Source organism: Ornithorhynchus anatinus, chromosome X1 (genome assembly GCF_004115215.2).
Source record: "Ornithorhynchus anatinus isolate Pmale09 chromosome X1, mOrnAna1.pri.v4, whole genome shotgun sequence".
NCBI lineage: Eukaryota > Metazoa > Chordata > Mammalia > Monotremata > Ornithorhynchidae > Ornithorhynchus > Ornithorhynchus anatinus.
Genome location: NC_041749.1, coordinates 30,557,134 through 30,584,208, shown reverse-complemented (window position 1 = coordinate 30,584,208; position 27,075 = coordinate 30,557,134). Strand labels below are relative to the sequence as shown.

At 46.5% G+C, this 27,075-nt stretch overlaps 2 protein-coding genes across 4 annotated transcripts in view; one reads left to right on the top strand and one right to left on the bottom strand.

Annotated features, from left to right (window-relative positions):
• Positions 1 to 1,346: 1,346 nt before the first annotated feature.
• CNOT8 (CCR4-NOT transcription complex subunit 8) lies at positions 1,347 to 17,544 on the top strand. 2 transcript variants are annotated; one of them, XM_016225231.3, is made up of 7 exons: positions 1,347 to 1,414; positions 9,165 to 9,291; positions 9,999 to 10,192; positions 11,526 to 11,687; positions 12,952 to 13,096; positions 15,915 to 16,025; positions 17,004 to 17,544. In XM_016225231.3, the coding sequence occupies exons 2-7, from the start codon at positions 9,175 to 9,177 to the stop codon at positions 17,151 to 17,153; spliced, it is 879 nt and encodes a 292-aa protein (XP_016080717.1). In that variant the 5' UTR covers positions 1,347 to 1,414; positions 9,165 to 9,174; the 3' UTR covers positions 17,154 to 17,544. The 2 variants fall into 2 exon arrangements, with proteins under 2 accessions (XP_016080717.1, XP_007653503.1); XM_007655313.4 differs by having other exon boundaries at positions 1,353 to 1,414; positions 9,084 to 9,291.
• Positions 17,545 to 18,197: 653 nt separating this feature from the next.
• GEMIN5 (gem nuclear organelle associated protein 5) overlaps positions 18,198 to 27,075 on the bottom strand; it is a 37,807-nt gene continuing 28,929 nt past the window's right edge. The window contains exons 25-28 of one of the 2 annotated variants that reach the window (XM_029049659.2): positions 25,901 to 26,063; positions 24,046 to 24,571; positions 21,729 to 21,822; positions 18,198 to 21,325 (exon numbers count right to left, since the gene is read on the bottom strand). In XM_029049659.2, coding sequence (XP_028905492.1) covers positions 21,158 to 21,325; positions 21,729 to 21,822; positions 24,046 to 24,571; positions 25,901 to 26,063 — 951 coding nt within the window. In that variant the 3' untranslated portion in view covers positions 18,198 to 21,157. The remainder of the gene's footprint in view (positions 21,326 to 21,728; positions 21,823 to 24,045; positions 24,572 to 25,900; positions 26,064 to 27,075) is intronic. The other variant, XM_029049660.2, reaches the window with a different exon arrangement.

The window sequence follows — 27,075 nt, the reverse complement described above, 5'->3', positions numbered from 1 at the left end:
TGGACCAGAGGGCCTTGGGATGCCAAGAGCAAGATGGAGCTGGCTGCCCCCAGCACTTGGGATCCACGTGAGCTCCATTGCCCCTCTTTTCCCCTGGCGCGAAGCCCTGGGGGTGAGCGAGAAAATTCATTCAATAGTATTTATTGAGCGCTTACTATGTGCAGAGCACTCTACTAAGCGCTTGGAATGTACAAATTGGCAACAGATAGAGACAGTCCCTGCCCATTGACGGGCTTACAGTCTAATATGGCTGAAGGGGGAGAGGGATCCTGACTGTGGGGAACAGGGGACCATAAAGGTGTCTGGGAGCTCTGACAGTGGGGCAACTCTGGGAATAAATGGCCGAGAGACTGAGGCACACCCTCTCTGAGGAATACTAAGTTGTGGTATTTAAGTGCTTACTATGTGCAAAGCACTGTTCTAAGCGCTGGGGGATACAAGGTGATCAGGTTGTCCCACGTGGGGCTCACAGTCCTCATCCCCATTTTCCAGATGAGGTCACTGAGGCCCAGGGAAGTGACTTGCCCACAGTCCCACAGCTGACAAATGGCAGAGCGGGGATTCGAACCCATGACCTCTGACTGCCAAGCCCGGGCTCTTTCCACTGAGCCACGCTGCTTTTCTGTGCCAACTAGTTCCTTGGCACTAATCTGTGCCAAACACTGTGCCAAGGGCTGGTGTGGATCCGATCAGACCAGAGCCAGGAGGGGCGGGCGTGTTTGGGGCATAGTGGCTCGGTGGAAAGAGCCTGGGCTTAGGAGTCAGAGATCATGGGTTCTAATCCTGCCTCCACCACTTGTCAGCTGGGTGACTGTGGGCAAGTCACTTCTCTGGGCCTCAGTGACCTCATCTGGAAAATGGGGATGAAGACTGGGAGCCTCAGGTGGGACAACCTGATGACCCTGTATCTACCCTAGCGCTTAGAACAGTGCTCTGCACATAGGAAGCGCTTAACAAATAGCAACATTATTATTATTTGGGCCTGTGGCTTGGCCCCCTACCGCGCCTGCGCAGCCCGTCCGGGCAAGGCGCCTGCGCACTGGGCACCGTCCCCCTCCCCGCCCTCGCGCCTGCGCAGTACTTCGGCTTCGCCCCCCCCTCGGGGAGGGAGGGGGTCGCGTGACGCAGGACGTCGCGCGTGCCCGAGGGAGGCGACGAGCGGGCGGAGTCGGAGGACCGGGGCGGCTAGAGCGGTCGGGCGCTGATTGGCCGGCGGGGGTTCCTTCTGGCCTTCGTGGCGCCGTCTCGTTGGTCTTCCGGCTCGGCCGGGGGGTGGCGGAGCCCAGCGGGCGGGAGGACGCGGCGCAGGGGCGGCGTGGGGGGGAAGCGGGAGGGAGGGGGGGGGGGCGGCAATCTGTCCGCCGTAAAGAGCGCGCGAGGAGCGGAGGTCCGGGGTCCGCCGGGGTCACGTGAGGTGCGCAGCGCTTCGCGGAGGACCCGGGGGGCGGCGGGAGGGAAGCTGCGGGATGGGCGGGAGGCGGCCGCCATGCTATCGATGGGCGATCGATTCATCGATCGATGATCGATGGATTCGATGGGATGGAAAAGGCCCCCCTGCCCTCTCTCGGGCACCTCCTCTTCCCTTCTCTCTCTGCCCCCCCCCTCCAGCCCCCCGCCTGGTCCAAGCGCTCAGTACACCGCCCTGCACCTAGGAAGCGCTCAACAACGCCCCCCCCAAAAACAATCAGAAGTCACCTCCTCCAGGAGGCCTTCCCAGATTGAACCCTCCCCTTCCCTCCTCCCCATCCCCCCCCCTTCCCCTCCCCGCAGCACTGATGCCTATTTGTAGATTTTATTTATTAGTCTATATGATGTATCTATAGCTTTGATCCTGTTGATCCATTTTGAGGGTATTGATGCCTGACTACTTGTGTGATTTGGCTATCTCTCCCTTGCCCCTCTGCTTCCCCCGCCCCCTTCCCCTCCCCGCAGCACTGGTGCCTATTTGTAGATTTTATTTTTTTATACTCTATATGATGTATCTATAGCTTTGATCCTATTGATCCATTTTGAGGGTATTGATGCCTGATTACTTGTGTGATTTTGCTCTCTCTCCCTTGCCCCTCTGCTTCCCCCTTCCCCTCCCCGCAGCACTGGTGCCTATTTGTAGATTTTATTTTTTTATACTCTATATGATGTATCTATAGCTTTGATCCTATTGATCCATTTTGAGGGTATTGATGCCTGATTACTTGTGTGATTTTGCTATCTCTCCCTTGCCCCTCTGCTTCCCCCTTCCCCTTCCCCTCCCCGCAGCACTGGTGCCTATTTGTAGATTTTATTTATTACTCTATTTCTATGCTATGTCTATAGTTTTGATTCCGTTGATCCATTTTGAGGGTATTGATGCCTGACTACTTGTGTGATTTTGCTATCTCTCCCTTGCCCCTCTGCTCTTTCCCCCCCTTCCCCTCCCCGCAGCACTGGTGCCTATTTATAGATTTTACTTATTACAGCACTGGTGCCTATTTATAGATTTTACTTATTACTCTATTTACATGATGTGTTTCTAGCTATGATTCTATTGATCCATTTTGAGGGTATTGATGCCTGACTACTTGTGTGATTTTGCTGTCTCTCTCTTGCCCCTCTGCTCTTCCCCCGCCATTTCCCCTCCCCGCAGCACTGGTGCCTATTTGTAGATATTATTTATTACTCTCTATGATGTGTCTATAGCTATGATTCTGTTGATCCATTTTGTTGGTATTGATGCCTGACTATTTGTGTTTTGCTGTCTCCCCCTTGCCCCTACTCCCACCCTCTGCTCTTCCCTCTTTCCCTCCCCACAGCACTGGTGCCTATTTATAGATTTTATTACTCTATAAGATGTGTCTCTAGCTATGGTTCCATTGATCCATTTTGATGGTATTGATGCCTGACTACTTGTGGTGGTGTGCTGTCTCTCCCTTGCCCCTACTCCCGCCCTCTGCTCTTCCCCCTTCCCCTCCCCGCAGCACTGGTGCCTATTGGTAGATTTTATTTATTACTCTATATGATGTGTCTATAGCTATGAATCTATTGATCTATTTTGATGGTGTTGATGCCCTACTACTTACGTTGTTTTGCTGTCTTTCCCCTTTTAGACTGTGAGCCCGCTGTTGGGCTGGGATGGTCTCTGTTGCCGAATTGTACATTCCAAGCGCTTAGGACAGTGCTCAACGCTCAATAACTATGATTGAATGAATGACCATATATATATATACATATATATATATATATATATATATGTGCATACATAAGTGCTGTGGGGCTGGGACCTCACCTCCTCCAGTAGGCCTTCCCAGACTGAGCCCTCCCTTTCCCTCTACCCTTCCTTCCCTCCCCATTGCCCCTACTCCCTCCTTCTGTTCTTCCTCCTTCCCCTCCCCGCAGCACTTTTGTATATTTGTATATTTCTGTATATATTTATGACTCTATTTTATTAGTCATGTGTACATATCCATGATTCTATTTATCTGTTTTGTTGACATTGATACCAGTCTACTTGTTGCCTGATGCCTGTCTACTTGTTTGGTAGATCAGCCCTGTCTACATGTTTTGTAGAGCACTTAGAAGCAGCGTGGCTCAGTGGAAAGAGCCCGGGCTTGGGAGTCAGAGGTCATGGGTTCTAATCTCAACTGCCACTTGTTTGCTGTGTGACCTTGGGCATCACCTCAGCTCATCTGTAAAATGGGGATTAAGACTGTGAGCCTCGTGTGGGACAACCTGATTACTGTTTTGTTTTGCTGTCTCCCCCTTTTAGACTGTGAGCCCCTTGGGCAGAGAATGTCCTTGTGCTGCTGAACTGTACATTGCAAGCGCTTAGTACAGTGTTCTGCACGCAGTCAGTGCTCAGTAAATATGATGGAATGAATGAGCCCGCCCGGGAGGAGTTACAGGGGAAGGTCCTGCCGGTGCAGACCATTCGGAAGCAGAGAGCAACTGACTGAGAATTCATTCAGCTGTGTGACTTTGGGCAAGTCACTTGACTTCTCTGGGCCTCAGTTACCTCATCTGTAAAATAAGGATTGAGATTGTGAAGCCCATGTGGGTCAACCTGATTACCTTGTATCTACACCAGTGCTTAGAACAGTGCTCGGCACATAGTAAGCGCTTAACAAATGCCATCATTATTATTATTATTATTATCTACTTTCTGTAGAAAATCGAAACCATGAGGCAAGAGCTTCACCGTGGAAAGGACTGTACTTTCCAAGCACTTAGTACAGTGCTTTGCATACAGTCAGCACTCAATAAATACAAATGAGTGACTGAAAGGTCCTGGAACTGAGAATTAGGAGACCCGGACTTCCAATTTCAGCACTGCCCTTGGCCTGTTGCATGATCTTGGGTGATCCCCCTTTGCCTTAGCTTCCTCATCTGCAAATTGGGGATACAATATTTAATAATAATAATTCTGGTATTTGTTCAGTCATTCAGTTGTATTTATTGAGTGCTTACTGTGTGCAGAACACTGTACTAAGCGCTTGGAAAGTACAATTTGGCAACAGAGACAATCCCCTACCCAAAAATGGGCTCACAGTAAGCCCTTACTGGTGCCAAGCACAGTTCTAAGTACTGGGGTAGATACAGGGTAATCAGGTTGTCCCACGTGGTGCTCACACTTTTAATTCCCATTTTACAGATGAGGTAACTGAGGCACAGAGAAGTGAAATGACTTGCCCATGGTCACACAGCAGACAAATGGCAGAGGTGGGTTTAGAACCCACATCCTCTGACTCCCCAAGCCCATGCTCTTTCCTCTAAGCCATGCTGCTTGAGCCCCAAGTGGAAAAAGGCTTGGTTTTAAGTTCGTCATCTTACCCTAGTGCTTAAAACATTGGTTGGCACATAGTGAGCGCATAATACCATTATTATTATTATTATTATTACTACCCCTAAATTTCCCTCTCTGCCTTCTCAGTGGGTCTCCCTTCTGTTTCCTACATCTCTCTCTCTCTCTCAGACCTCATTTAACCTTCAGTCCCGCACCTCAAATTTAATATATCTGTCTCAGTCAGGAACGTTACCACTGTTCCTGTCCCAGAAGCTCACAACCTCGCTGTTATTTTAGTCTCCGGGCCGTCTTTAAACCCTCACATTCAGTCTACTGCCAAACCCTGTCGGGTTTTTCATTCACCACATCTTCTGCGTCACCTGTTTCCTCCCCACCTAAATAGCCACCACTCTAGTGGTGATACCTACACTAGACTCTTGTATCGGCGTCCTCACCGGTCTCCCCGCCTCCAGCCTGCCCCGCATGTAGTAGGCACTGCTGTGAGAATTATCTAATTGATGCACCGCTCGGCACATATCTCTCCACTCCTCGAAACTCGCCACTGATTCCTTGTGCCCCTCAGCATCAAGCAGAACTTCTCACCATTTTCTGTCTCCACCAACTCACCCCCCCCTTACCTATCCACTCTCTTCATCCGCGACTCCCCGTCCGCCCTCCTCATTACTCTTAATCTTCACAGTACCTTTTTCTCTTCTGCTCATAGTTCCTCTGGTCCCTTCCTTCCCCACCCCCGTTCCTATCCCCCTTTGCCCCCCGCCCCAGTCCACCTGACCACGACCGTCCGTATATTCAAAGACATCCTGAAAATTCATCCTGAAAACCCATCTTCACCCATTCCTAGAATCCAGAGTCATGGCAACCAACTCTAGCGCTTATAAATCTGTTCTCATCTTGAGCACTTATATGTGTCCCTTGATGATGATACTGGTATTTGTTAAGCGCTTACTCTGTGCCGAGCACTATTCTGAGCACTGGGGTAGATACAGAGTAATCAGAGAAGTATCTAGAGAAGCAGCGTGGCTCAGTGGAAAGAGCCCGGGCTTGGGAGCCAGAGGTCATGGGTTCAAATCCCGGCTCTGCCACTTGTCAGCTGTGTGACTGTGGGCAAGTCACTTCACTTCTCTGGGCCTCAGTGACCTCATCTGTAAAATGGGGATGAAGACTGTGAGCCTCAAGTGGGACAACCTGATGACCCTGTATCTACCCTAGCGCTTAGAACAGTGCTCTGTACATAGTAAGCTTAACAAATACCAACATTATTATTCAGTTGTTCGTTCAGTTAATTATTACGATGTTTGTAATTTTATGTACATCTCACCCTTTAGAATATAAGCTCCTTTTGGGCAGGGAATGGGTCACCTGCTTGTTTTGTAATCCCCAAGTGCTTAGTATGGTATACCACGCCCAGTGGGTATCAGAGAAATACTACTGTTAGTATTATATAGCAGATTTACTGGCAGTCCAACTCTTGGGCTTTCTTTCTGTCATTCAGTGGTATTTATTATTGTCTCTGTGTGCAGACCACTGTACTGAGCGTTAGGGAGAGTTCAGTAAAATTCTGCCCGACTCTTCTTGGTCCCCGGCTCAGAGAAGTCCCTCAGTTTAGATTTCCTTAGTATCTTATTTTGACAAGAGTCACTAAATGCCTTATAGGTATTTCTGCCAGAAGCCAACGTATTAGAACACAGTTTGGAAGAAGCTCTATGGAAGAATTGGAGTACACAGTGTGGGAACACTGCTCTGAATTGATTTTAGCGCTCTGCTGCTCTTTAGGAATGCTCATTTCAAAAGCTTGATTAAAGCAGGATCAGAAGATTGTCACGGTCGGCTCGTTAACATTGCGCGGGTTCCCGATTGCAACATTATCATTGTTTAGTGGAACCAGAACTTTAAGCTGTTGTAAGTTGATGATGATAATGGTATTTATTAAGCGCTTACTCTGTGCCGAGCACTGTTCTGAGCACTGGGGTAGATACAAAGTAGTCAGGTTGTCCCACATGGGGCTCACCGTCTTAATCCCCATTTTACAGATGAGGGAATGGAGGCACAGAGAAGTTAAGTAACTTGCCCTAGGTCACACAGCAGATAAGTGGCAGAGCAGGGATTAGAACCCACGACCTCTGACTCCCAAGCCTGGGCTCTTACCACTAAGCCACGCTACTTCTCTAAATTGGTTCCCAGAATCTTGTTAATGACCTAGAGGTGTCAGAGAACATGGACTGCTTTGAAACAAGCTTTTTTGTGTCACAATCTTTTTATGTGACACGTATTGTGGCAGAAGGCCTGTCCTATTTCAGTTGATTTTTTTTTTTCTGAAATTTCTCCCCTTAACTCCTTATTTTTCATTCAAATAGTAGTTGTCACAACATGACCCTTCAATAATTGGGGGGCTTGCAGGATTGCACCTATCTGTAATGGGAGGAATGCCTGCTCCTTTTGGAAAAAAAAAATCTTTGAAACTGTCTTCGGACCCCAAGCATTTCCAACCTGGTTTTCTTATCGATCAGTCCATCGGTGATTATTGAGTGCTTACTGCGCACAGGGCACTAAACTAAGCACTTGGGAACATACGATAGAGTCGGCAGACGCCTCCCCTGCCCACAAGGAGCTCAGAGTTTACAGGGAGAGACAGATAGATTAGGGATAGGGGAAATAAGTAGTTTGAGCAAGTTAATTGCATAGGAGTAAAGTCCACGATCCTCAGGTTGGATCCTCAGGTTGGGTGCCGGTAAGGTCAGGCCAAACCCTCTTCTCATTTTTGGTTTGTGACAGATCGGCAGATAGTATGGAAGACTGCTTAGTCAGCTCCAGGTCCTTGCATTTGTATCATTCGAATCTAATCCTTAACATATTTCAATCAATCAGTCCTATTTATTGAGCACTTACGGGGTGCAGAGCACTATATTAAGCACTTGGGAAAATTTCCATGCATTTACTTGACCTGGAATTAGGGATCGTCCTGTGCAGTTGGATCCATCCCCTTTAGGTACTTGGTATTCACCCCATCACCACCAGCCCCACCACACTCACATATCTGTTAGTTCCTCATTTGTATAAATGTCTCCCCATCTAGACTGTAAGCTCGTTGCAGGCAGGGAACATGTCTACCAACTCTGTTGTATTATACTCTTCCCAAGTGCTTAGTACAGTGCTCTGAATCCAGTAAGAGCTCAAGAAATGGGATCGATTGATAGATAGGGACTAGAGAACTTCTGGGGCCAGTTTCTGGGTGATCACATTATAACGCCAAGGTCGCGGGTTCGTTCCCCGTATGGGCCAGGTGAGTTGAGAAGCAGCGTGGCTCAGTGGCAAGAGCCTGCGCTTGGAAGTCACAGGTCGGGGGTTCTAATCCCGCCTCTGCCCCTTGTCAGATGTGTGACTGTGGTCAAGTCACTTAACTTCTCTGTGCCACAGTTCCCTCATCTGTAAAATGGGGATTAAGACTGTGAGCCTCACGTGGGACAACCTGATGACCCTGTATCTACCCCAGCACTTAGAACAGTGCTCTGCACATAGTAAGCGCTTAACAAATACCAACATTATTATTATTATTATTATTGAGTTGTTTCTACAAAACCTTTCTCCCCTGTAAGTATTTTATTACACTACAGTATTTGGTAGTATGACCTACCCTCTCCCCAAACTCTTGAAAACACATCACAGACCTGTCTGATTTCATTTTTTAGAACTTTAAAACGTTTTATACCCTTAGGGGAATACTGTTTAGCTTCCCTGGAATCTTATGACTTTAGAAATGAAGTATTAATGCCAAACTAGCTCCCAGTTCGAACACGAAATGTTTTAATTAGCCAGCGGAATGTTTCTAAAATTTCTGTCACTCTTCCTATGTTTAGTGTTTAACAAAATGGTCAAAAAACCTCATTTTATATTTCTGGAAGCACAGATGGAATTTGAATTCTTGGGTTTTCAGTAACATGTGAAATGGCCCTTTTGAGAACTATCTCCTCCTTTGTTTTTTTCGGTTCACCTTGGTTAGAAAATTTTGGGAATGGAAAGTAGGTGACGGTGTGCGGTCCAGTGGGGCTTGTTCAGTCATTTTTGGCAGGCAGTGTGAAGACCCTTGAAAAACTGGTTGTTTTGGAAGCCTGGGGGCAAGGTGGGTAGTGGATAAACTCTCTCCCATGGGGTTAGTTTCGCTTTCAATGTTAGGATTGAAAGTAGGGACGAACGAGACGTTTACGCGTGTTAGCTTTAGCTGCTGAAAGTTAAAACCCTGATTTGTTTTAACTTCTTCTCTTTACTCTATTGAATGGTTTCAAGCTGTCTGCTCCTTTTGTGTATCCAGGTATCGCCCCCCCTACCCGCCCCCAACGCCCCAGTGACTTGCCCTGTTACACCCATTCTGAGTTGGAGGTGTCTTCTCCAGCTTCTCCAGGATGCCGGCAGCACTTGTGGAGAACAGCCAAGTTATCTGTGAAGTGTGGGCCAGCAATCTGGAAGATGAGATGAGGAAGATCCGAGAAATCGTCCTAAGTTACAGCTACATTGCCATGGGAAGTAGATTAGGTTTTAATCACTTTTGGGTTTGTGCGTGGCGTTCATAAGAATCGACTGTCCAGCGACCTGGTGAAGCCTGGAAAATTATGGCTCTCGGTGGCTGGCTGTGCTTCTGTGGTCTGAAGTAGCTTGGCCTAGTGGAAAAAGTACGGGACTGGGTGTCTGAGGACCTGGGTTCAAATCCCAGCTCTGTCGGTTGCTTGCTGTGTGACTTTTTAAGCAAGTCACTTCACTTCTCTGGGCCTCAGTTTTCACAACTGTAAAGTGAGGATTAAATCCTACTCCCTCCCGCTTAAACTGTGAGCCCCATGAGAGAGACAGGGACTTATCAACTTGATTCACTTGTCTCTACCCCAGCACTTAAATCAGTGCTTGACACATAATAAGCACTTAAATACAATAATAATAATAATAGTGTGATGAGTTTGAGTATCTTATCTCAGAAACCCTTTGAACCACTGGTGCTTAATGGGTGCATATAGAACTTTTCATCTAATCAGTCACTACTGCCATATAATCTTCTAATTGTTCTAATATTCTGGTCCTTGTGCTGATTTACTTCTCGGATTTTTAAGTGGCGTGGACGTCCGCACTTGTGAATTCTTTAAAATTACTGGTTAGTTGACAGGCTATTTTGAGAGGATGCGATGTCCATCCTTGTGCGGAAACTTTATGATGAGAGAAATCTTTCCTTCTTTCTTAGGACACCGAATTTCCAGGTGTTGTGGTGCGACCGATTGGTGAATTCCGCAGCTCCATAGATTACCAGTACCAGCTGCTGCGATGTAACGTTGACCTTCTCAAAATCATCCAGCTCGGCCTCACATTCACGAACGAGAAAGGGGAGTACCCTTCTGGGATCAACACGTGGCAGTTCAACTTTAAATTCAACCTCACGTAAGTTGTCTCTGTGAGGTGAGGTTTCTCCCTCATTTGGGCCGCCAGATCATATTTGTCGTATCTGCCGTATTAGGAAAGCCTGTGGTTACCCCCTGGTCTCATAAATTTTGCGTTGATTCGGACAGCGGAAAATAAAGATCCCAAGGAATGAGGCTAAAGTTTTGACTACAACATGGCACCTGGGATGTTAGGAGGACATTTTGAAAGAGGAAACCCTGGGGGGAATAGTTAAAGTCATCGGGTATCATTAAGAAGACGCGTTTTCTCAGGCTAGGAGGCATTGTATTAATGAGCCTCAAAACATTTGATAGCTCAGGGATGATCAGACTGAGGAGGGCCTAGAGTAACTTTTGAAGGAGGAATGGTCTCTTTAGACTCTCAACCTGTTTGCCTCTTTTTTTTTTTTTTAATGGTATTTGTTAAGCCTTACTATGTGCCAAGCACTGTTCTTAGCACTCCTAATTCTCCTAGCCCCAGAGAAAATCCCAGTAGCCCCACCAAGATGAAAGAGCAACTAGAGGAGACTAGGAGCGAAGGTGGGGAAGGAGACAGTTGGGAATTTGGGGTTTATATGTGTAAGAGAGAAGTGGCTTGTCAGTTAACCGGGAAAAGTTTGTCGTGGTCGGACAATCGATGTGGATTCTAGGGTTCAGGGTGAGTGACACCTGTCTTTCTGCACATCTAGCTCAAGTTTCTATTTAAAAAGTAAATTAAAGGAGACAGCGGTGAACCCTGTGGATAGAGTGTCAGGATGTTCAATTTTGATTTCTTGGTCCCAACAGCAATATATTCTATAACCTCAGGCGGGTAGGATAGAATTTCCTGCTACCTCTTAGTCTCAGTTTTTTTGATCCTTTCCAATGAGGACATTTGACCCTCCCATTAACTCCTCACAGAAACACTGAGACTATTGGGTAGGTGCTAAAAATTTGATAAAGCAATTCAGGGTCCATGGTGGATGCGGACAATCAGCCAGTGGTATTTATTGAGTGCTTACTGTGTGCAGAGCACTGTACTAAGTGCTGGAGTTGCCTGTTTATTTGTTTTAATGTCTGTCTCCCTCATTCTAGACTGTGAGCCCATTGTTGAGCAGGAATTGTCTCTCTTTGTTGCCGAATTGTACTTTCTAAGCACTTAGTACAGTGCTCTGCATACAGCGAGCGCTCAACAGATACAATTGAACAATGAATGGATGGAGAGTAGAGTGGAACAGAGTTGTTAGACGTGTTCCATGCCCAAAAGGAAGCTACAGTGGAGAGGGACTTTGCATTGCCGTGTTTCCACCAGCCGCTCACTAAGCATTGAATTGTGTCCGTCTAACCCCCCTCAGAGAGGACATGTACTCCCAAGATTCGATAGACCTACTTGCAAACTCCGGGCTCCAGTTCCAGAAGCACGAAGAGGAAGGCATCGACACCCTGCACTTCGCGGAGCTGCTGATGACCTCGGGAGTGGTCCTCTGCGACAACGTCAAGTGGCTCTCATTTCACAGGTCGGTCTGGAGATCACGAGGCTCCCGGGGCTCTGGTCGGGGACGGGGTCCCCGAGCCCGCTCAGCAGAACTACGGCAGCCACCGGCTTGGTGCTTTTACACTCCCGATTCCAGCCATCCCCGGATCTTACTCTAAATCTTGGCCTTATTTCCTTGCTGGTGTTTGCCTGCTTTCAGGGGCTTTGGTCTCCAGACTATAAGTAAGCTCGTTGCGGGCGGGGACCGTGTCTACCAATTCTGTGCACTGTATACTCCAAAGCGATTTGTATAGTGCTCTGTGCAGAGTAAGTGCTCAGTAAATACTATTGATGGATTCGTTTTGTTAAAGGCTTTGGGCTTTCGAAGGTGGCTTCCAAGGGACATGAGGCTGTAGTGCGGCTCTGCTATCTGGCCTTCAGCAAGTATCACCCCAGGGGAGGCCATATCCGGGTATGGCAGCAGGGGGGCCCTTAATATTTCCCTTCTGCCTGTTTGTCTGGGGTGGCAGTCGTGTTGATTCTAAAAGGGTCTTCTCCAAGGATTTGGACGTGTCTTCCTGGAATGTCATCACCGTTTCCCAGTGACCCTGACAGCTTAATAATAATAATAATAATAATAATGTTGGTATTTAAGTGCTTACTATGTGCTAAGCACTGTTCTAAGCGCTGGGGTAGACATAGGGGAATCAGGTTGTCCCATGTGGGGCTCACAGTCTTAATCCCCATTTTACAGATGAGGGAACTGAGGCACAGAGAAGTTAAGTGACTTGCCCACAGTCACACAGCCGACAAGTGGCAGAGCTGGGATTCGAACTCATGAGCCCTGACTCCAAAGCCCATGCTCTTTCCACTGAGCCACGCTGCTTCTCTTGACTGCTGCTTGACTCGTGAAGCCTGCACTATGGGCTTTATAAATCCTTGACCCGTCATTTCAGCTGGTCTGTAGCACAGCCTGCCGTCATATTGCTTAGCACCTTAAAACTGATTTTGGGAAACTAGAAATTTGATCCCTGGAATCTGTGAAGTCTCTGGGGAAACTAGAAAAGGGGCCTTGAAAGAGGTGCTCTGTTGTTTGGTCATTGGTAATTATTGAGTGCCTGCTGTCTGCAGGGCACTGGGCTGAGCGCTTAGGAGAGGAGAATACAACAGAGTTGGTAGACACGTTCCCAGCCCACAAAGCACTTAGAATCTAGAAGGGGAGACAGACATTACTGTAAATTCAGAAAAGATAGGCTATGGACATAAGTGCTGTGGGGTCGAACCTGTGTTCCATCTTATCTTGGCAGTGGTTATGATTTTGGCTACATGGTGAAGCTACTGACTGATTCCCGACTGCCTGAAGAGGAGCATGAGTTCTTCCACATCCTGAACCTCTTCTTTCCCTCCATCTATGATGTGAAGTACTTGATGAAGAGCTGCAAAAATCTCAAAGTATGTAAAACTTTTTCTTAATACAAGTCATTCAGAGTAGAGAGAACCACTCACCAGATTGAGTTTTCTCTCTCACACTCTCTCCCTGCCCCTCTTTATAGTTAAATATGTCAATAAATAGTATTTGTTGAGCACCTACTTGGTACAGAGCACTGTGTTAAGCATTTAGGAAAGTACGATGGAAGCACAAGACCTGGGCCTCACTCTGAAGGAGCTTCAGTTCTGACAGGAGAGACAGACACAAATTGTTTACAGTTAGAGCAGGAGGGAAAATAAAAACTCAGCAAGGGTGATGATAGATGGATAAATGAATAAAGAGGTAGATTACATAAATGTGTAGATTCATTCAGTTGTATTCATTGAGCGCTTATGATGTGCAGAGCACTGTACTAAGCGCTTGATATATGCCCATAAGTGCTAGTGATGGCTGAATATATAGAAGGGCTAAATACCTTTTCCAGTTTGTTGGCAGATGGGGTTCCTGGAAGCACTGCTCTCCTTTTTACTGGGCTTTGTCATGACTTCACAAGGATGAAGAAAGTAGAAGAGGAAAATGAAAAAAAATGGGGAAGAGGAAAGAACTTCTTTACTGTGAGGGGAAAGAGTACAAGATGGTGAATGTGGGATCTTCTTAAAAAAATAAATAATTACTTTGATACTCTGAAGGAAAAGATAAAAGAACAATAGGAAAAAATCAAAAGCTTGGCCTAGCGGAAAGAGCACGGGCCTGGGAGTCAGAGGGACCCGGGTACTAATCCCAGCTCTGCCGCTTGTCTGCTCTGTGACCTTGGGCAAGTCACTTAACTTCTCTTTGCCTGAGTTACCTCATTTGTAAAATGGGGATTAAGACTGTGCAGTCAGTGTGGGACAGTGACCGTCCAAACCAGTCACCTCGTATCTACCACAGCACGTAGTACAGTGCCTGGCACATAGTAATCACAATAACAAATACCACAATCATTATTATTGTTACTAAAAGTTGAAGGGGAAAGTGGATGAGAGAGAAATTTAAACCAAAGAAAAATCCCAACTAAATATAGCAGAATACACCGATATCATCAGGAAGGTAAAGCTAAAGTCAGCCCCTAGGACCTAATCCTTTCACTCACCAAGGAAACCCTTAGGGATGGATACACACTGAGCATGCTGTGGCCAGCACTGGAGTCAGTCGGTTATCAGACTTAGGCTTTTCCCACCTGGAAATGCTCACCCCTCAAGAATGATTTGCCCCTGCTGCCTTCCTGCTTACTTCTATTTTTCTTCTCTCTTTTTGTCCCATCTTCTGCTCTCTACCCTTCCTGTCCTCTTCCTCCTTCCCTTCTGCAAAATATCTGCTCCTTTTACACCTGTCTGTTTTATCTTCAGTCACACATTTTTCTTCCCTCTAATACTCCTTTTCTGCTCTCAGCATGCTGACGTTTCTTCTCCTCACCCTTGGCTGAATCCTCTATTGCTTCTTTCGTGATCACCTACCACCCCTCTCTTTTGAGGGTGTGCCTGCTTGCTGTCTCCTCTGGCACTTTCCTTGCTCCAGCTCATGTCTTAGACTCTGCCCTCTCACACAAGCAATTGTTCTGGTCCTTTCTTTTCTTCTCTTCTTCTTTTCACCCTAGAGCCTTTTGAGCAGTCCTGGATGTCTTGATGGAGTCCTGAGAAGCTGCAGGGAGATGCCATAATTCAGGGAGATGCCCTAATTGTCTCCGGGTTTGGGTTCGGCAGATCCAGTTCTACCTTTCAATAGCTCGTGACGGCTCACGTCAGACTTTATACTGACTTTACAAAATTATCTTTATAGTTCAGGATGACATTGTGGTACTTGTTAAGTGCTTCCTTATGTGCCGAGCACTAAGCACTGGGGTAGGTACAGGGCAGTCTGGTCAGACACAATCCCTGTTCCACATGGGACTCACAAACTAAGGGAGAACAGATATTCAAGCCCCATTTTACAGATGAGGAAACTGAGGTTCAGTGCAGTTCAGTGGTTTGCCCAAGGTCACAGAGCAGGCAAGTGGCAGATCTGGAATTAGAACTCAGGTCCCCTGACTCCCAGGCCCTTGTTTTCGACTAGGCCACACTGCTTCTCAGGATGCTCAGACTGGGGAATTTACTGGGACTGAATTGGTGTGATGTGATCCCTGAAGAGGTTAGATTCAAGTTAACGTATTACGAAAATGACCCAATTTTGTGGTTCGATGGGTTCTAAAATTTACAAGTTCGGGACATTGACTAAAACTTTAAAAAGAAGTCATTTTTACAATTTACTATGTAGGAAGTCAATATCCAGTATCAGGTCAGACCTGCTTGTTCCAGAGAATTTACAGTTTTGGGCTGTTACCTGTAATAGGATTTCTTCTGTATAATCTAGGCACAGCGGAAGCCCTCTGCCGCATTTGTGGTTCGTCATTGGTATTTATTGAGCACTTTGTGCAAAGCACTGAAGTGAGCACTTGGTGGAGACATGATCCCTGCTCTCCAGGAGCTTCCGTTCTAGCTGGGGACTACCATGTGAAGTTTGACACTTTGATGCAACCGTTGCTGTTCCCACTGCTGCCGTTTTTCGGCAACCCGGGGCTCAGGGTCACGACCAGGGTCCACTTGCTGGGGAGAGTAGGGGTCCAGAAAGTTGAGGAGTGAAATGTAGAGTGATTTGATGGGGGCCGGGAAAGTAGATGGCACTGGGATGAAGCCAAGGACCACGAGAGATGAGGCAAGTTCTAATCCTTTTCACCAGGATCAGAAAGTATCAGCATTAGATGGAGCAGGCAGAGGAGACGTGAAGCCCTCAGATCATTGCCCTTTGTTTTCTATCTAATTCCAGGGAGGTCTTCAGGAAGTTGCCGATCAGCTGGATTTGCAGCGTATTGGAAGACAACATCAGGCAGGTTCAGACTCGCTGCTCACAGGAATGGCATTTTTCAGGATGAAAGAGGTAAGCGCAGCCTGGATCAGTAACTCAAGGTTCAGCAGGGTATGCCTACACGCCCTGGGCTACAATTTGCTAAATTGGCCAGACTAGACTGCTAAAATGTGGTTCCCATTAGAATTTGGCAGGATGCTACAAATAACAGGACAGTACTTTCACCAAGACTACACACCAGCCACAACCCTGCCACCCAAACTTCCGGGTGCTTGCTGAAAGTCTGAAAGCCTCGAAATGTTTCTTGTTTTGGGCTTAGCTCTGAGGCATACAGGTGTCGGTTAGGCCCCCTTATTAATTTGGTGGGGGGACGCAACGGTTATTTGGCCTGAACTAGGACTGATCAAACAATGCTATTTATTGAGCACTTACTCTGTGCAGAGCAGTGTACTAAGCACTTGGGAGAGGACACTACAACAGAGCTGGTAGCACATTCCCTGCCCGTGAGTTTACGGTCCATTTACAGCCTAAGATGAACCAGGAAGATATTTAGAAACCATCTCTTTCCTCCTACCTCCGCCGACCTGGTCTGATTCTGTCAAGTCGTGGTCGCCATGGGTGAGAGACGGACACATCTCTCCCACAACATCCCACCTCCGCCTGCAGTCGTATCGATGGCTGACCTGGGCGGGGCTAGAATTCCGTAGATCAGTTTGGGGAAGTAAGGCGCAACAAGGTGGGAGGGAATCCTTGCATAGCTGCTCCTTCCAGTAATATTGTAGCAACAGGGAAATTTTTTCCCAATCCCCAGAGATTCCAGCCCAGTTACCCCACAACGATCATTGGAAACGGTCCAGTTACGGGGGGCCTGTTGGCTGCGGTATGTCGTGGGGTAACAAAAATGACTGAAATCTCTCCTTTCATATTGGATAAACTGGTTACTCTTAGTACCGTTCTTTTTACGGTGACGAGAGGACTTGCTACTTTTAATTAACCAGAATGGTCGTCATCCTTACGGCAGATGCCTTTTTCTTTTTTCTCCTCTTCTAGTTGTTTTTTGAAGACAGTATCGATGACGCCAAGTACTGTGGGAGGCTGTACGGCCTCGGCACCGGCGTGGCACAGAAGCAGAATGAGGATGTGGACTCTGCTCAGGAGAAGATGAGCATCCTGGCCATTATCAATAATATGCAGCAGTGACAGTGGGGTACAGCTTTGCAGGATGAGCCAGTTCTGTTGTGGTGCTTGCTGTCCTGGACTGTGAGGTGTGTGAGTGTGCGTGTGCGTGTGTGCGTGCGTGGTGTCTGTCTCACTTTTCCGCCCCCTGTCTTCCTCCAGAAAAAGCTATTATTGAACATATTGTATCTACAATCTGCATCGAGCAGAACGACTGTTGTTTTACTAAAGACAAATGTCTTTATTTTAGATCTAGAAAAGGGAAACTCATGCTGAATTATTCATGAGCAGCTCCCCCCAACTCCTCCTCCTCCTCTGTCAAAGCATAGTAATACCAGCATCAAGGCCTCACCACTTGACTCCTTTTTAATATCCAGGACAAGCCGGAAACAAGTAAAATGTATATATAACTCTTCTCTGTTGTCCTTCTTTTTCTTTTAAACTTACTGCAAATCGGGGAGACTGAAGCCTTAGGTAAGGTCACAATTTGGAAAATGTACTGACAGCGAGAGTGACTGATGCACTTAGGGGATTGTTTGTAGGTTTAGATGCTAGGTGTGTTTTGTTTTTTCTCTCTCTCTCTGCATTCCATGGATATTAACTTCGCTCATCACTGCTGGCAGTTTGGGACTAACCCTTCTCTAAAGCAAGCTACAGCTTGGTTATAGCTTTCTGCCCTTCAGTCTTGATGACCTCTGAAAGGGTGTCATCTGAGCTGAAATGATGTCATTGTCTTATGTCATTTACCTGGTGGGCCCTGGCTGCCTCAAACGTTCTGGAATTAATGGGGGGAAAAAGGCATCATAACTTCCCTTCCCTTTCCTATGACAATGAGCCAAATGATTTTTCAGACCAAAAATCTATTCTGATTGCAGATGGCAATTTTTACCTCTTCCTCATTTTCTCCCCCTTTACTTTGCCTTCCAGCAAGCCTGAGGATAAGTCTAGGAGGTGGGTAAATAAGAGTGCTGGGAAGTTACCTACTTGGAGTGGAAAATTGGACAGGAAAGGAATTCAGTTTGCTCTTCTAGCACTCCTTTGGAATAATAACCCACATCTGGGATAGGATACTCATGACATAGAATTTGTTTATTTTTTGAATGACTAGAACATGGAACTGAGGACATTGAAAGCTGATGACTGACCGAAGTAGAGTAACAGTCTTGCCTCTAATAAACACGATTCCCGATTTGCAATGCTTAAAAACGTGTCAAGTATCACGCTGGTATTTAAAATGCTTGTAAATATTATTTATGTTTTTAATTTTGTAAAATAAAGATTTTTTTAACCAGTAAAACAAGCTTGGTCTTTCCCAGAAGTAGGTTGATGACTTCGTCCCAAAAGGATACAGAAGCAACTCTTTAACTCTTGTCTATGTAGTCATCTAGCTGTTCCTGAACTTGGTATTTTTTGAACAGAATCGAGATGGGTCTGTCTTTCTGATGAAGTGAGAAAAAGGCAAGGATTCAGAGCAGTTGAGGGGGTTGTAGCTGTGCTGGGTGGGGACTGCCTGAGGAAATAACTGTTTCCTCCCCGCCCACCCCATTCTGGAAACAGATTAGCTCACTGTTTCTAGGTGTCTGTTCCCCCACCCGCCCAAACTGGTTCCCTTCTTTGCACCTAGTAATTATAGGTACATTCATTTCAAATAGAGCAGTGTCGTCTAGTGGAGAGAACATAGGGCTGGGAGTCATAAGGACCTGGGTTCGAATCCTGACTCCACCACTTGCCTGCTATCCTTAACTCAGCACTAATGTTTATCAGATTAGCATGGTCTTCTTCCTGGTTGTGACTGTGAAATGGCTAGTCAAAAAGGACAATGGGGCATGTTCTAGCCTTTTTTTAAAAAATGGTATTCGTTAAGCACTTACTAATGGTAGCCGAAGAGATTAGGGAACGATTGTAATTAATGTTCTTGCTCGCACGGATGAGTACATTCTGGTAACTAATTGGCAGCCTTCAATGACAGACCCCCAGACCCAGTTAGGTGGGTGTTTATTTCCTACGGTCTGATTGGATACACAACCTTGAACAAAGGAAAGAACTCAAGTGGGAGGTAAGCATGATAAAATAGTTGGGTGAGTGAATTTAAGATCAGACACTGTAGCTCAGGAGTATACCATAACTGATTGTTTCTCCATCAACAAACAGAGACTCTGGAAGGTCTTAGGTATCAGGAATGATGACTTCATCTCTACTGTTTAGGGGGCAACAACTGTATTCAAATGCACTGTAAAGGTAGGTTTATAGGAAATGGTACTCAGCACGGGGTCCCAGGCCTCTGGTTTGGTTTTGTTGGATTGTGAAGGCCCCTATCTGCTGCCCTGTGACTGTCATTTTCGATAAATCCATCTGAGTTCAAATGGCTCATTCTTCTGCCCTTCATATAGAAATATTAACACTACCTGGTCCTGAAATGCTAGAAATTTTTCAGCAAGACTTCTACCCTTTGAGCCACTTTCCCCAGATAAGACTGTATAACCGTATCTAGGACACTCTCAAAAGGCTTTTATAGAGCTCTTTGTGCTCAAGAACAGAGCACTCTTGTTTTTGTGGGTTTTTTGTCCCCCCCACATTATCCAACATTCTCCTAGGACAAAAGCACTCCTGACTTCCAAATCCTCAAAGCTAGTCTTCCATAAAACAAGGATCTCCTTCCTCTTCTTTTACTTGTCTGTCCTTAATTTTAGCCAAAATACCAGGAACTCTGTTGTGGATTTATTGTAAATCCTCTCTTTCTGTGCCTGTTTCACCATCTTCAATGAAATGATGGTCCTTCTACACCATCCTTTCATGACCTTAACCTCTGCTAGTTGACTGACTTCAGGGAATGCTTCAACTATTAGTCACAAGCTTCTTCCAAATGTCCGCATTCATCCTAATGCAATATAAGTCCACTCCTTTGGAAGATTGGGGTTCTTTAGAACAGTGCAAGATCTATGTAATACAATTTTCCAACAGGTCTCTGCCTTCAAGTGATATTCATTCCACTCAAAGGGCAGCTCTTACCTTAACTGTCTTCAATGCCTGATCTGAGTCTTAATGTGTTTTTTTTTTGGTGCTGGCTACTTGGAAATTAGTGCAGAGAAAATAGTGTGATAAGCAAAATAAGTCCCTGGCTTGTTTTCTTTTTTCCCCTTGGGGTTCCTGAATTTGTAAAGGATGATATTCCTTAATATTGAAACAAATGAAGGACTCATGCAAATTGAATTGTGCTTCATTTCCATGACTCCAAAATTGAGTTGCCTTCTAGTTATGACAAACTGGACACCAACCTTCCCTTCTCATTGCAATTGCTGGAAAAAAGAGACTAATTGTTTTTCTATTTGGTTTTTTTTTTAGTCATTTGGCAATTAGTTCACAATGCATCTTTTATAAATGAAAACATTCAAAACAACCAAACTGATTTTCAAGCTCAAATGAAGACAGATGTATATAACTGGCTGTGAATGTCTGGTATTAGGATTAATCCTTGACATAGTTGTTGGTACAAACTTTGGGTGGGATACCTTAGGCTGGATTTGGTGCAACCCCAAACATGGCTAATTATCTTTCCATCAGAGACAATAAAACTGGTTTTACTTTTAACCTGTGGGCAGTACGAATCCCATTAATAACAAAATGTCCAAATGGATTCTTAGTTTTAGTGAGACGTTTACATAAGTCATTGTGACTACTTAAAAGAAAAAACACAAAAAAGACTTTGTAACTATTATGAACACTGCTTCTTTTGTATAATTCTTCCCTACACAGAAAACAATTTTGAGAGCATGTACCACAGAGTAAAGGCAAAGTCCTTCATTTTTCATTCCATAAGCACAGTCAGGATCCACTATGGACCAGAGTAAGAGGCCAAGATTAAAACTTGGCTCATTTGTTTTCTATTGTGTATTGCCCTTCTAAAAAATGGGGTCCAGAAATAGGGCTGAATGGGGGAAAGTGTCCGGTATGGGAAACGCTGCAGCATCAGAAAGGGTAAGTTAATAAGCATCCTGAATTAGCCTCGATTGAAGAACTTCTCTGAGAACTCATTTGCAAAAGGACTGGCAGTATTTCTTGTGAACTTTACTTCTGCCATATTTTCGAAGGAGCTCCAATGCATGTCGCTGAATCTCCAGACTCTCGTCCAAAGGACACTGCAGTCCGATGTGAAGAAATAAGAGGCAGCACTCCAGTACATCTGGAAAAGGAAACGTCTGAAAAGGACAGACATGAATTGTAAAAACCATTCTGGTGGTGGCACGCATTACTGATAAAGTACCAGCTATTCCAACTTATGTATATTCCTAAAAAATTGTCAGGTTTGAAGATATCTGGTATACCTAGCAAGTTTGAAATGTAAAAACAAAACCGTCTATATGGGAATCGGAGATCACTATCATCTCTGACACAGCCAGGGAGTGTTTGGTACCTTTCCTAGGAGAGAGGTTAAAAGAGTCAAAACTTAGTTCTCAAGTAGAACAAATGGTACCAAGTTGTCTCACCCAGACTCTTGAAAGAACAGCTCGTCCTTATCCTATTCCAGTAAGGTCTTAAATCAGATCTCACTTGTTTATTCTGCTTGAATTGGGCTTTTAGCCAGATCCCTGTAACTCTTACCTTGATGCCTAGGGGAAATTCAGCCATTCTCTTATTTGCTTCTGAAAGCCGTTTCATCAGCTCAGGCAGGGATACTGATTCCCTCTCTGCTTTCCTGTTAAAACAGGCAGTACAAGTTAAGCATCTTGCCTTTCGAATCCACAGTGCTTCTCCGGTTACCTTATCTCTACAGTTGTTGCGTGGCTCCTTGCTTGAGCGCTCTGGCTCAGAGATGGTCCCAGGTGGTAACTGACATGTAGAGCAGGAGGGGACAAAGGGTAGGGGGGAGGTAGAGGTAGGAATGGTGCCTCGATTGCCCCGACATAACCTCTTCCTGCCTTCTGGAAGAGGAATGTACCTTGAAGATCTAATTATCTTCTCCCTCCCTCCCCACTGGTCCCTGGGGCAGTGCCAGCCGCAACTCTGGCAGAAGAGGGAAAGCCTAAATCTCAGGGAGAATGACGTAAAGTCAAAGGCCCTCGCCTCCAACCTGCCTGCCGTGGAACCACTGCAGCAGCTCTTCATCCTAACCTCCTCAACCACCCAGCCATATTTCACCTATCCAGACATCCTAGGAGCAGAGCACTAGTGGTGAAAAGGAAAGCGCAACAGCAGCTCCAGCCCCTGCCACCACTGCTGGATAAGGGAGAAGAGATAGGCAGAAGAAGCGGAAGATCAGCCAGTCCAGTGATGGAAGAAGCAGAGAGCCCACCTTGGAGCAGCGCAGCGACCGAGGTAAGCGAAGGCAAGTGAAACCCCAGCTCCCCGATTTCCCTCCTCTATTGGCTCTTCAGGCTCCACACTGGGAATTCCAGCCTGGCCGTGGCTATAACCTCACTCACTTCCTGCTGCTATCGCTGCTGTTCTTGTCCATCCGGTGCCCGGGACGCGCCTCTGTTTCTCCCTTCTCCGCTAATAGAAGTAAGCCCTTTATTTCCCTCACCCTTACAAGAAGCTTTAGTTTTTCATTAGAAGCAAATAAACATCAGCTCCTTGATTCTTGTAGTGGTCAACTAACAGAGTATTTTAGAAAATACATATAAGGGTAATTAATATGATGAAGCACACAATAAATGATTGATGAAGAAATTGAAATAGTGTGAGGCTAAGATCTTTTTCAGATTCAGTCAGCTCTCCTATAATCAATCCATGGGTCAAATTCATTAAGAACATAGGACAGTACCTACAGTTGCATTCTATCCAGATGAACGTGCATTTTTTGAGGGTATTGGTTAAGCACTTACTCCATGCCAGGTACTATACCTAGCCCTGGGGTAGATATAAGGTAATCAGATCGGACACAGTCCACATCCCACATGGGGCTCACAGTCATAATCCCCATTTTACAGATGAGGTAACTGAGGCCCAGAGAAGTGAAGTGACCGGCCCAAGGTCCCACAGCCGACAAGTGGTGGAGCCAGAATTAGAACCCAGATCCAACTAATTCCCGGGCTGGTGCTCTAATCCTTAGGCTACCTGCATTGGAGGAAGAATGTTCCCTCAGTGTCTTAATAGCATCCTATCCAAAATGCATGAAAACCCGTTCTAGAGGACTTAACTAGTCACTTCCAATTTCTATTTTATACATCTGCAGTGATGGACCCCATTCCCAGAACATCTTATGACCTTCAAATTGATTACTTGAAATGACCCCAGCTGGCCCTAAGAGGCATTGGGCCCTACTTTGGGAAATGCTGTTCCTAAGACAAGCCTTGTATTGAATATCTAACGAACCACACATTTTTGTAACACAACCCGAAGCCTGCATTAGATTTTGGAAACAGGAAGGCTTCATTAAGCAAGGCATCTCCTTGGAGAAGTTTGAAGCCCCAGAGTTGATATACATCCAATGATAGCCAGAACCTAAGATTCACAGCCCAGCCCCACTCCCTTGGAGCACTCATTTGCTCCCATGGCTTCAACTACCACTGCATATGATTCCCAAATCTACATCTCCAATCCTGATCTCTTTCTCTACAACTGTCTCCTCATACCTGACAATTACTTTCCCCACCTTCAAAGCCTTATTGAAAGCACATCTCCTCCAAGAGGCCTTCCCTAAGCCCTCATTTCCTCTTTTCCCACTCCCTTCTGCACAGCTCTGACTTGCTCCCTTTAATCCCCACCCTAACCCCACAGCGCTTATGTTCGTATCTGTAACTTATTTATCTATATTAACGTCTGTCTCCCCCTCTGAACTATTTAGCTCTTTGTGGGCAGGGACCGTGTCTGTGATATTGTTGTGTTGTACTCTCAGGTGCTTAGTACAGGGCCGGGCACATAGCAAGCACTCACTAAATACAACTGATGGATAGTATGCAGGTGGCTCTCTACTTACTCATCGTGGCTCTCGGGTGAGCCGCTGTCGGATTCCACTTGAGAAGGCTCACTCTCTTCCTTATTGTCTGTTGTGGTTTTGTGGAGTTGGTTTTTCTGATGCTGGTGGATCAGGTCAGTTAGAGTCTCTTGGACTTGAGCAATGGCTCTCTGGGTGCTCTGGAGATCAGCGTGCACTTCCGAAAGCAACACTTTAAAAGCCCTCAGTTTCAGCTGCTCTTCCGCAGCGTCTGCCGCCTCACGTTCCGGGGCCGGGCCGGTTCTAGCTGCCGCGGGGACGGTGTCCTCCGGGTGGGTGGGAGTCCCCCGCCCCGACCCTTCGGGGTCGGAACCGTCGGCGGAGCGGTCTGGCTCCCCGGGACAAGGTATGGGATCCGCCCCAACCTTGGCTTGGAGGAGGGGCGCACGGGACCTGTTCCACCAGAGCTCGTAGAGCTGGCCGTAGACCACAAAGGCCTCCAGACTTTGGTAAGCGGCTGAGCCGGGGGAGTTGGGGGCGCTCTGTTTGTCTTTTAGATGCTCGCAACCTAAATGGGTGGAAATGAAAGGAATCGGGGAGGCTGGTTTTTTGCTCCAAGGCCCTGCAACTACCATGGACAGCTGTAGCTTTAGAGAAGGCAGTGCTATCTGAAAGGCCTCATACCACCATAGCCCTCTCCCTGGTCCAGGGAACCCTAGAGAATAGGAATTTATCATAGATATCCTCATGATCCACTAAGGATGTTAGCTTTTCTTTTCCCAAAGAAACCAAGTCCAATAGGTAACTTTTGCTCTGAGATCTGCTGGAAGTGGTAGCATGTGGGAGGTTGCTTAACTACAGTTGAGTTTTACCTTATTGCCACATTCCTAAGCTCCACCTGGGTGGGGACTGTGTTCACTCACTCTATTCTACTCTCCCAAATGCTTAGTACGAAAATAAGAAGCAGCGGGGCCTAGGGAGTCATAAGACCTGGGTTCTAATCCTGGCTCTACCTCTTATGCCAGGTATTGCACTAAGCGCTTGGGTATAAACAAGATAATCAGGTTGGACCCAGTCCAGGTCCCACATGGGGCTCACAGTCTTCATCCCCATTTTACAGATGAGGGAACTGAGGCACAGAAAAGTGAAGTGACTTGCCCAATGTCATAGAGCAGACAAGTGGCAGAACCAGGACTGGAATCCGGGTCCTCTGACTCCCAGGCCTGTGTTCTTTCCAATAGGCAATACTGCTTCTCAGTTTTCTGCTGTGTGACCTCGGCCGTGTCATATCTCTGAGCTTCAATCCTCATCTGTAAAATGGGGATTAAATTCCCATTATCGCTCTTACTCGAACTGTGAACCCCATATGGGACAGGAACTATATCTAACCCGATTAACTTGTATCTTCCCCAGCACTTCATAAATGCCAGAATAAATACAATTTAAAAATACATGTGGCACAAAGTAAGCGCTCAATAAAAACCACTGTCACCCATCATAGATTACTGAGTAAACCTAGCAGAGGCCATTTAGTCCACCTAAGGTACAAATGTGGGTTTTGGGAGATAAAAATCCCCTCATCAGTCAGTCTCTAGCCCTAGACCATGAGGAATTACCTAGTTCCCACTTTCTGGTTTTAACAGCATTCAGAATGAGGTTGCAGGAAGCATGGGAAACTCCCAGATCCCTTTTCCAATGTGGGATTGGGTGATCTTCCCCTGCTGTCAGAGCACGACCGATCGGTCCCCCCCATCCTAGTACATCCACGATGCCGGCAGCAGACTAACTGGAGCTACTCTATTTCTCCGAGCTGCACGCTGAGATGGACGGGGAGCTCTCTGAGTGTGAGCCTGACTGCGATTTGATTTGCAAATCAGTTGGTGGGAAGGATGCTTACCTTCAGGAAGGAAGAGAGAACAGATGATCTGCATTAGAGTGAAGTTCCCCGAATCGTAGCTGCGCGTCACAGCCCCCAGCAGAGCCTTCACGGACTCGTCCCAGGAGGCGGCCTGTTGGCTCAGCACGGCCAACGTCAGGTCGTGGGAGATGTGAAGTAGCAGCTACAGGAAGGAGAAATGTTTCAGTTAAGGATCTTCACCCAACAGGCCCCAAACTGACATGGTCATATGAACCTTTGCCACTCAAGACCAAGGTGAAAGGACCGACAAGTGGAGTCTTTTTTGATTTTAAGGTATTTGTGAAGTGTTTACCCTGTGCCAGGATCTGTAGTAAGTGCTGGGGTAGATGCAAGCTAATCGGATTGGACAGTCCTGTGTCCCACCTGGGGCTCCCAGTCTCGATCCCCATTTTATATATGAAGGACCTGAGGCTCAGAGAAGTTAAGTGACTTGCTCCAGGTCCCACAGCAAACAGGCAGTGGAGCTGGGATTAGAACCCAGGTCCTTCTGTCTCCCGGGCCCATGCTCTATTCGCTAGGCTCGTTGTGGGCAGGGACTGTGTCTGCTAATTCTGTTGCACTGTACTCTCCCAAGCGCTTAACATAGTGCTCTGCACATAGCAAGTGCTCAATAAGGACTACTGATTGATCGACTGGATAGGCCACGCTGCCCTCACTCCATTCCTGCTTTTGGGCTAAGTGCCTTTCCCCTCCTCGCCCACAGGAACAACAGCATATGGGGGCCCAATGGGCCTAGATGGTCCCACCCCACCTACAAGTGAGGTGAGGCCAGGCCGCCCCCGCCAGCCCTGGCCAGGGTTCTACTCAGGCCAGGCTGGAGCCCTTCTTTTGCTCTCGAGAGAAGTGTTACACCTGCAGTCTCGCCCCAAGAGACAAATCACGTTAACAAGGCCCAAGAAAATACCTGAGTGGTATTTTCACTCCGTGAATAGTCACAGTAGTAACATTAATACCGGTATTGACTGGGTGTGTCCACGTGCAAAATTCTGTACTTAAGCACTTAGTAAATTACAACAGAAAGAAGTGACACAATCCCTGCCTACAAGTAATTTGCAATCTAGTGGAACAGCTGGATTCTAAAATGCATTAGAGAGGAGGAAGTAACAGAATGTAAAGTGGGAGTTGGGAGTATTTAAGTACCAGGTAAGTGTTCA